General features: G+C 44.9%; 1 protein-coding gene and 1 pseudogene across 1 annotated transcript in view; both read left to right on the top strand.

Annotated features, from left to right (window-relative positions):
* The window catches only part of Pomt2 (protein O-mannosyltransferase 2), a 41,293-nt gene that overhangs the window by 7,701 nt on the left and 23,348 nt on the right, over positions 1-10,244 (top strand). Inside the window, exons 2-7 of the mRNA XM_021179657.2 lie at positions 420-504; positions 1,998-2,102; positions 4,504-4,612; positions 6,673-6,781; positions 8,311-8,470; positions 9,718-9,824. Coding sequence (XP_021035316.1) covers positions 420-504; positions 1,998-2,102; positions 4,504-4,612; positions 6,673-6,781; positions 8,311-8,470; positions 9,718-9,824 — 675 coding nt within the window. The remainder of the gene's footprint in view (positions 1-419; positions 505-1,997; positions 2,103-4,503; positions 4,613-6,672; positions 6,782-8,310; positions 8,471-9,717; positions 9,825-10,244) is intronic.
* Positions 3,197-3,603, top strand: LOC110307415 (annotated as a pseudogene).

The following is a 10,244-nucleotide window of genomic DNA, read 5'->3' as shown; positions in this document are numbered from 1 at the left end:
TCACAAGAGACAGCTATATCAGGGTCCTTTCTGCAAAATCTTGCTAGTGTATGCAATGGTGTCACATTTGGAGGCTGATTATGGGATGGATCCCCGGGTATGGCCGTCTCTAGATGGTTTATCCTTTCGTCTCAGCTCCAAACTTTGTCTCTGTTACTCCTTCCATTGGTGTTTTGTTCCCAATTCTAAGAAGGGGCAAAGTGTCCACACTTTGGTCTTCGTTCTTCTTGAGTTTCATGTGTTTTGCAAATTGTAACTTATGTCTTGGGTATTCTAAGTTTCTGGGCTAATAACCACTTATCAGTGAGTAAGCTTTTATTTTTAAGCCAACTTGAATATTACATGCTTGAAACTCATGGCCTTTGGTTTTAATTGTAACTTTAACTATGATTTATTAAAACTTTATGTTTTTCCTTTAGTTGGGATGAGACTCACTTTGGAAAAATGGGAAGTTACTATATTAACCGCACCTTTTTCTTTGATGTGCATCCACCACTGGGAAAGGTAAGCAGTGTGGTAATTGACAATCTCTTATGTGGGCAAACGGCTTCTAAGAACTGGAGCCAAGTGTTAGGTTCGGACTTCATTTTTAGACTTAAGAATTTCCTCAGATTTCTACTCAGATAGAACATCTTTGGTGTTTTTAGGGGTTCTCTGGGCTCAGAAGTGGAGAAGAGCATCCATCAACTGATGGATGGAGGCACAAATGCGGTCAGTTCTTATAGCAGTGTGTTATTCACCCATGTAGAAGAGTGATGTTCTGATACAGGAGTTTTCTTCTCAGGGTGATGCAGTGTTCTAGAATGACATAGTAGTGATGATCATACAGTCTTGCAGATATATTTAAAACCACTTTTAAGATCATTATGTTATGCAACTTTTTCTCAAATTTATAAAAGAAAACAGTATAATATACTACATAAGGAAATATGCCTTAGAGAAACTTAAACTATAAAAATTAAATTTTTCCAACATACATATTGACCTGTTCTTCTAACATTTTATAGTTAGAAATTCTACCATGTAATTTATTTTAATATTTTAACAACTTCTCCTGAGAAGACAAATGGATTCACAAAAGCCTTTCTTCCTAACTAAAGACTCAGACCTTGGGGTCAAGGCTAGGGGAATGGAAGGCTACTGGGAATTGAGGAGAGTTGGCCCAAGGAAGGGTGAGCACCTAGGGTAGGGACAGGGGACAAAATTGCTATGGGAGGAGGTATAGGTTCTAAGCCTAGGAAAGGGCAGAAAAACCACGCTTCTTCCTGTCTGCATATTAAGGACAGAAACAAGCAATTGTGTCTGGATCTGTGAAGCTCTGAGCGGCTGGGTAAAACAGTTACTATTGAAACTCTAGGCTGCCAAAGGGAGCACTGGTCCCTCCCCTCCCCTCCCCTCCCCTCCCCCCACTTCTTCCTCTCTGGAGAAGTGCCTGTTTCTGCATTATCTTTCTGCTTTCATTTCAGTCCCTTACTCCTCCTGTGTAGCTCTTTGGCCACTCCCTGCCCCCCTCGTCCCCCCCCCTTCTTTGTGATTAGGAGCCTCATTTCCTTTTAGTAGAAGGCCAGTCTCCAGGAGTCAATCTGCCCAGTCCCTTTCCTGAGAAAGCTATCATGTTTCATTTCATAACAAAAGAGAAGGGGGGGGGGAGAGGAAGAGAGAGAGAGAGAGAGAGAGAGAGAGAGAGAGAGAGAGAGAGAGAGAGAAAGGCCTATGAGAGCTCCTCACTGATCTGACCCTTCGAAACTATGGAGTATGTTTTCCTCCCTAAATGTTCAGTCTACACTAGTCCCAAGATTTAGCTGTGGCACAAGAAAGGGTTTGTTTCAAGCTCTTTAGACAAAAGATCCTTTACTGGGCGGCAGCTGCAGGACATGTCACATTGGTACTTATGTGGCCAGTTGTCAAGGGAACTGAAGGCTGTGCATACAGAGCACAGGGACAGAGGAGTCTTTTGATCTAAACACTTCATCTTTCCTTCACTCCTCTCTCCTCAGATGCTGATCGGTCTTGCTGGCTACCTGAGCGGATATGATGGTACCTTTCTGTTCCAGAAGCCTGGGGACAGATACGAGCACCACAGCTACATGGGAATGAGAGGAGTAAGGCTTCCTGCTTTATACACACTGACTAATCCCCAGGGCCACACCCACTCAGAGTGGAGATGGAGGGACTTCAGGGAAGTGAGGACAGACAGTGATTGAACCCACTCCCTTAAATAGAAATCTGGAAGAGTTGGGAAGGAAGGAAAGAAAGGGAGGCCACAGATAGCATGGAGCCGTGCACACAGTAACCTTCGCACACTTCTGCCAGCTTTCCCTTCAGCTGTGCCGTCCCCACACTGTCTCCAGATTCCTATTTCCTCCGTTACATTGGAGGTCCGGCGTGTAGACTCTCACTCTCAGGGAGACTGCGTGCCTGTTCCAGTCCCTCTGTGCCCTGATTCCAAGCATTAGTTTAATGGAACATGGCAGAACCTAAGCACTCAACTCCCTGGGAACAACCTAATGAGGCCTGTGAAAGCTGGCCTCCAGCCTGGCGTGTCAGAGCACTTTGCTTTCACAAGTCAGATTAGTCTCTGTGCTAATCATGGGATGATCTGTACAGTCCTTCCTGCCGTATTAAACGGGTGTCCTGCCCCTGCCCCTCAGTCCATACTCTCAAGGGATTTTTTATTTTATTTATTTATTTATTTATTTATTTATTTATTTATTTATTTGGATAAAGGGTCTCGCAATGTAATTCAAGCTGTCCTGAAACTCACTATGTAGAGCAGACTGGCCTCAAACTCAGAGATCTGCCTATCTCTGTCTCTCACGTGCTGGGATTAAAGGTTTGTGCCACCACACCCAGATTCTTTCTTCCTAATGACTGTTGAACACCACAGAGTGTATATAATTTCACCATGGACTTGTAGAAATTGAAAAGGACAAGCAGTTGGATCTGTTCTCTTCACTCTAGGGCACATGAACTTTACAAAAATGATGGCCCAAAAGGAAGAATTTCTCCTTACCCTGGGCTTGTCTGTTTACTACTGATGGGCAGACGAAGTTAATTAAAAGAAAACAAACAAACAAAATTCCCAAATCCCCCAGCTGTGGATAACCAGTGTTAACCAGTCATCTTGCCCAAATCAAAATACATCCTGGGGGAACCAGGAAGGACATTGGTGTGGAAGATATTCACTACCCTGAGTTCCAGTGCTTTGCCAAAACTTCAGATGCGTGGTCTTCTGGTCAAGTATCTGTAGGTTCATTTTGTTGGCACTTTAACTGTGGCCCTGGGAGTTGTCACTTTCTGTAAGTTTGGCATGGCTGAACCAAGAAAGCAGGCATATGTAGATTTCTATAGAATTTTTTTTTTCTTTTTTTTTTTTTTTTTTTTTTTGGGGGGGGGGGGGGGGTTTCTCTATGTAGCCCTGGCTGTCCTGGAACTCACTCTGTGGACCAGGCTGGCCTCGAGCTCAGAAATTCGCCTGCCTCTAACTCCCAAGTGCTGGGATTAAAGGCATGTGCCACCACGCCCGGCTTCTATAGAAATTATGATTCCATGAGAGATTTTGAAGAGATGAGGAAGGCTGGTGTCTTTCAGAGTGTGAAGTGATTTCAGAATGCAAAGAATTCTCTGATTGCTCCATAGAAGTTCACTGTTGACCTATGTTCCTGAACTATTGTTGGGTTTGGGGTAGAAGCCAAGAAAACTCATTTCAGATATGGAAGCTTCAAATTAAAAGCTTTATTTTCTCAGCGTTCAGGGAGGTAGCTAGTTCACGATCTGAACTGCATCCCCGAATGGAGATTGTACAACCTTTTTAAAGGATGAGAACACAGAGTGGGGGAGGGGGGAAGCTGGGGGGAACTGCAGTGTTATCCAATTGTATTTTGACATTATGGGTTAAGCAAGGGAGTACCCACTGGAGATTGGGCTGTATCCAGGACACCAGGCTTCAGGGTTCTTAAATCATTCTAGACATTAGGTCTGGAGCTCAGAGTGATAAGGGGACAAAGGATCATGTCAGCTGCATGTGGTTTCTGGTATCCCCAAAGTAAAGAATCAGGGGAAATATTACAAGAATAACAGAAATCTCAAAAATATTAAGATGCCTCAAAGAGGTCTGCCTTAGCTTACACCCATGGCTTTATGCTAGACACTAGTGTTGGTCAGGCATTTTCTGCGTTAGTAAGCCTTGAACCCGTTTACTCCTCAGCCTGAGCCTGTGAGGTAGGAGCGCCAGCTTTTCCCATTGCACTGATGGGGGTGTTGAGATAGGAGGCAGCTGGCAGTGATGGGTAGCCCGATTCTTCCTGTAAATGTCATTGATTTCATGCCCATTCTGAGGGGGCATACCAACTGTCATGTAATTCTCTACTCTGACACTACCCTTGCCTACTCCAAGGTGTCTTCAAATCACCTAGACCATGCTTTTGACTGGGCCCTCTATCTTAGACACTAACATACCAGGTGAGCCGGTCATTTGACAGCTTCTCTTCCTCCTATAAATAGTTCTGTGCTTTCCTGGGTTCCTGGCTGATCCCCTTTGCCTACCTCACCGTACTGGATCTGTCCAAGTCCTTCCCAGCAGCACTGCTCACCGCCGCCCTTCTCACCTTTGGTAAGTTATCTTATGCCATATGTTTTGGAAATGGACTGTCACACCATGTGGGTGACTGGAAATCAGTACAGTCAAGTGTCACGTCTGTGCATCCAGTTCTCAGTTAACTTTAGGATTAGGTAAAACATATTATGACTAGTAACACTTAGGTGAGGTGTGTGTGTGTGTGTGTGTGTGTGTGTGTGTGTGTGTAGCATGAAGTTGACAGTTGTCTTCCTCAGTTGCTCTCTACTTTAGAGCTCACCAACTCTAGTGAGTCTTATTAACCACCTTTCCCTGAGTGTCTTCTGTCTCCACCTCCTGTGTGCTGGGATTACATGTGGTTGCCATGCCTGCTCAGCTTCTATGTGGGCTCTGGGTATCTGACATGCAGTATGCATGTTTGCAAGACAAGTGTTTTTGCAATGAGCATCTCCCCAGTCCCTTTTATTCTTTCTGTGGGCACTGGTATTCCTAAACATAGGTTCTCTTTAGGTTATTTATATTTACACTTTTGTAAGTATCTGAAATTCATGGGTTAATTTTGCTTCTCTTAGGTTAATGTTGCAATTAGTTTGCATTTCCTAAATTTATTAAAACTGATGAAAAAAGGCAGATGCCCAGAAGTAGCTGTGAAGCAGGAAATAGCAATGGGACTTAGGTATTTTATCTAGATCCTCATGTGGATAAACAAGGGCTAACTGTAGAAGTTAGTTGTCTTGCTATCTGCATTCATGAGAGTGAATTCATGACCTTGTGATGCTTCACATGTAAAGAAGTCCAGACCAATTTAGGTGGGTATTTTAGAGACTTGTCAGACAGAGAAGCTGCCTAATGTTGATGGATAGATGGCAAGGTTATAGGGTTCCCTATAGTGAACAAGTAGCTTTCTCCTGTATCTAATTTTTTCTCTTCAGTTACTCACAATCGGTCATTTCTTCATTTTCATCCAATACCTGTTTCCTAGGTACCTACCCTACACTAGGCCACCTTTCGAGGCCCCAGAAAATACCCTGATGATATGCTGTTCTCCTGGAATATACCTATAGAAGGGCAGACCAATAAGCCATTACATTATTAAGTCTACAATAAAACATGATACTCTCCTTAGCATTTAAATTCTTTACTTTGTGTATAATGGAGGGAGACACATGCACACTTGCCATGGCACTTCTATGGGACTCAGAGGACAACTTATGGGAACTTATTCTTCCCTTTCACTATGTGGGTCCTGGGAACCACACTCAGGTCATCAGGTATGGTAGCAAGCACCCCATCTTGCTGACCCATCGTCTCACTGGCTTTGTAATAGAGCATCTTTAGCAGTTGATGCTGGGTTAGACATACAGCAGAGTCTGGGTAGATTAATGGGGATCAGTTATATTTTAGATTGGGTAAGTAGTGAAGAACTCCCTGGGAAGGTAGAGTCTAGCAGAGTTCCGAGGGAAGAATATTCAGGTAGGGAGGGCAGCCTGTGTAGTTAGTAATCCTGGAATGGTGTTTAATAGACTTGAGGAACAGCAGAGGCTGGCGCAGCGAGGGCACAGTGAGTACAGAAGGTTGGATTTGGGTTTGGATATATATGGAGGCCAGGATTTGGCAGCTGTCTTGAGAAACTTTTAGTCTGAGTGAGATGAGAAGACTGTGGAGGGTTGAAGCAGGAATATGACAACTTAAGCTTTTTTAAAAAATCGGTCTGGTACCTATGTAGGCACCAAATTCCAATCAAGATGTCTTATAGGACTTTCCTATACATTTGTAGTTTGCAACTGTATCATCTTGTGGATCCTTTTTGATGGTAGAAATGAGGAAGTGGCCTCAAGGCTGCTCTGGGTGAATGAAAGGGCTTCTTTGGGACTGAGGACCTATAGTTAGCATAGGTATACTTCTTACTGTTGGGCTAATGATAATACACAGAATAATGATAGTGTGCCCCAAGCTGAGTCCTTCCCCTTGCTGTTAGTCTAGTGGTGATCAATGACTCAAGACTGCTAGATTGTTTCCTGCTGTTAAGAGTGTTTTTATTTTCAGAGATCTCTTTCATGACTCTACATTTTGACCAGCCAGCTCCTGTTTTTCAGACACAGGATGCCTCACTCTGTCCCAGTACATCCTCCTTGACCCCATCCTGATGTTCTTCATCATGGCGGCCATGCTGAGCATGGTCAAGTACAACTCCTGTGCTAACAGGTCAGCAATACTATCTCGGTTGGGGTGGGGGGGTGGGGGTCAGAAGCCATGGCAGCCCCAGAAGTTTGATTGTGGCAGGGCCAAGGGGGTACTTAAAGGATTTTGATTCAACCTGAGTTTAAGAGGAGCATGCTTTTCATTTGTTTGTTTTTTAGATAATGAAAAATAAATTTTAAAATGTTTTCTCTAATGTATGCTTTTAGTTTTGGTTTTCACAAGACTGAGAAGTTGTCAATTGTTAAGAGGTGTTTTACTGTTCAAGTCAGTTGGTATACAAGGAGCTTATGGGTATTACGGAGGAGCCCTGATGCTGCCTCCTCACAGTGCCTTATCAGCTGCCCCTTATCGACAGTGCTGTTCCAAGGAGCTCAGGGACACCTCATCCTGCGCTCTCTCCATCCGGTGTAGATACTGCCTCAGACCTACTTGTCTCCCTGCCTCAAGGCTGCCGTCCATGCTGACATGGCGAATTCTCCGTACCGGCCAAGAGGACCCTCCCAGGCCCAGCTTTAAAACTGATCTGGATTTTGGTCTACTTCCAGAACCCTTCTATTTTTCTGGATCCTTCTCCTGCCTTTGAGGGAGTAGAGTAGGTCATTCCATATTTTCAAAATTCAAAAGAGCTGGTAGGCTGTCCCAGGAAGTAATGTGTTTTGACCCCAGCCAGTGACTACCAGCCTACTCTGGTTTAGTGTTATCTTATGTTTCTTCCACTTCAGTTCTATCTCCTTTTTTAAAAAGTAGTATCAGGGATTGAGCCCAGGGCCTCATATGTTTGGCAAGCCTCCATCAATGAGCTGTATCTCCAGACCCATCTCCTATTTTATGAATACATACTATACGCCAGGTACCATGCCAGGAGAGAAGGGCAGAAGAACTAAGGTGCTGGCTTTAAGAAGTATTCATTCTGGCAAGGGAAGTGGCAGATGGTCAGGAAATCAGCTGTCAGTACAGCAGGCTGATAAGGAACATCAACGTTGTAGCTGATTGCCTGCCTTGAACTGTGCGTGCGTCATCTCATGCAAGCTACATTGCTTAGACTCTTTGTGCTTCTATTTCCTTATGTATAAAAAGAGGATAATGAGCTCTGGCTTACGGGGGTGTGATGAGAATAGGGGTATAATTCTTGGAGTAGTGCCTAATATGTAATGAACATTCAACAAATGCTCTTTGGCAGGCCCAGAGGTGGCACAAAGGATAAGTCTGAATCGAGTCCAGAGAACTTTTCTGGGTTTTCCTCTTGTGTCTTCCGGACTTGTTGCTAGTAAAGAATAAGTCTCTACATAGAAGGGCCTATGCTTAGCCAGGAGTAGCATGGAGCCTCCTCCACAGAACATGCTACTTTCTCTCACAGTGACTTGCCTGTAGTTTGAGGGCCTTGATGGAGCACAACCTCCTTGAAGCCTTGCCACAGTCCCCTGGCGTTAAGAACCCCTAGGCTTAGGTGCAGCATAGCCTGTCTAGATGGTGCTCTTGATTTCCAGTTTGTTTCTAGTCGCCAAACTAAACTTTGTCTTATTGGTTTCTAGGCCTTTCTCTGCCCCCTGGTGGTTCTGGCTCAGCCTGACTGGCATTAGTCTCGCTGGTGCTTTAGGGGTCAAATTTGTTGGCCTCTTTATCATCGTGCAAGTGGGGTTGAACACTATTTCAGACCTCTGGCACCTGTTTGGAGACCTCAGCCTTTCACTGGTGAGAACTCAAGCGCTCGTGGAAATGTCTTTGTTCCACAGTGCTGCTTACCATTAGCCTTTCTCAGCTTCTGTCTTAGGTAGAGGGAGTGGCTGTGTCCTGTGCTCTGTGTCTGGGCCATGGACAGACCGGACAGACACAGCTTTCCTCTGTAGACAGCAGGTTATCAGGGAGTGGGGCTGGAGTGGGGCTGGAGTGGTATAAAGGGAGCAGTGGAGTAACAACCTGCCATTCTCTTTTGTCGTCCTCCCCACCCCCCACCATTTCTTTTAAGTTTCCCAGCCAGCCAGAAGAGGCTGTCGAGCTGGACTCAGGCCAAGGCCAATGAGGACAAATGACTGGGATGATTCTGAACTTCTGAATTTATAATTTTTTCTTCTGACCAAGGGTTTCTGTATTTGGAAGCCAGTTAAACACTGTTAGGATTTTTAAAATTATTATATTAGTAATCAGGAGTTGATTTAGTGCCAGACACTGTATAAAATGGTTTGCCTTTTTATCTTATCATTGAAATCTTATGGGTGGGTGTTCATTACCTTCACTGATTAGACAAATGAGGAATTTGAAACCCTGAGAGAGAACTTTCCCAAGGTCCTACAGGTATTACAGGTAGTAAGAGGGAAATCTATGACTCAAACTTGGGTTAGGCAAGCTCCAGGGCTCAACTACCAAATTTCTAACATGTCAACATGTTTATTCCTTCAGAAAAGACATAGAGACCATTTACTAAATGCAGAGCGCTGGGAATGTATGGGTGACAACAACATGATCTCTGCCCTTTGGAACCCATGGAGGGGGTTGTAGGAGGGAGGAGAGAAGAGGAGAGGACCTATTACAATCCTACTTTGAATAGAGCCCCGCTCAGGTGCTCCAGGGAGCCTTGTGAGGTTAAGGCCATTGCCGTGTGATAAGGGGTTGGCATAGTCAGTACAGGGAGCCTTGGCGAACTTTAGGGAAAGTTCAGTGAGCTGGAAGCCACTGTTCAACAATAGCCTTACCTTGTCAGTGGTCACGGGCTCAGTGCCTGGAAGGACAACAGGGAACTGGCTCGTATTATCTCCTTGAAGTGTATGTGTGCATGTGTGTGCGCATGTGCTTGTGTGTGTGCAGGAGTAGGTGTGTGTGGGGGGGTGGAGGGTAGTATAGAAAGAAAGGCTTAGGGTTTCCACTTACTATTCTTTCCAATGTGACTCATGCTGAGTATAAAGAAGATTCGTGTGCACACCCCTGTGATGGTTCTGTTGCAGGTGACTGTGGGGAAGCACCTAACTGCTCGCATCCTGTGCCTCATAGTGCTGCCTTTGGTGCTCTATGTGACCATTTTTGCTGTTCATGTCATGGTGCTGAATAAAAGGTACAGCCAGAGCCTTTCCCTTCTTGCTTCAGGGCTTTCTCTGACACCTATGGGGGCTGTGTGATTTCCCAGGCCTGAGGTTAGGATGAAGGTGGGAACCTTTTCCTGCTCCTCCTGTGCTTTCTCTTCTGCATGCCCTAAGGCTCAGAAAGCCCAGCACCCAAAGCCAGAGTTAAAGGAGGCAGAGGATTCCCTAATAGCCTAAGTGTTCTACTCTAATCGAAGGGAGGCCTTTCACTTTAGCGAGGATGGATACCAGGGCTGCAGTGGTGTGTTGATAACCAGGACACCAACAGTAACAACTCATTTAATAAGTAGCTACTAGTTGCTAAGAACTGGGTTTAGCCGGGAGTGGTGGTGCACGCCTTTAATCCCAGCACTAAGGAGGCAGAGGCAGGGGGATTTCTGAGTTCAAGGCCA

The sequence above is a fragment of the Mus caroli genome, chromosome 12 (genome assembly GCF_900094665.2).
Source record: "Mus caroli chromosome 12, CAROLI_EIJ_v1.1, whole genome shotgun sequence".
NCBI classification, from domain to species: Eukaryota; Metazoa; Chordata; class Mammalia; order Rodentia; family Muridae; genus Mus; species Mus caroli.
The sequence above is the reverse complement of the archived record's forward strand: the minus strand, read 5'-3'. Positions and strand labels throughout refer to the sequence as shown.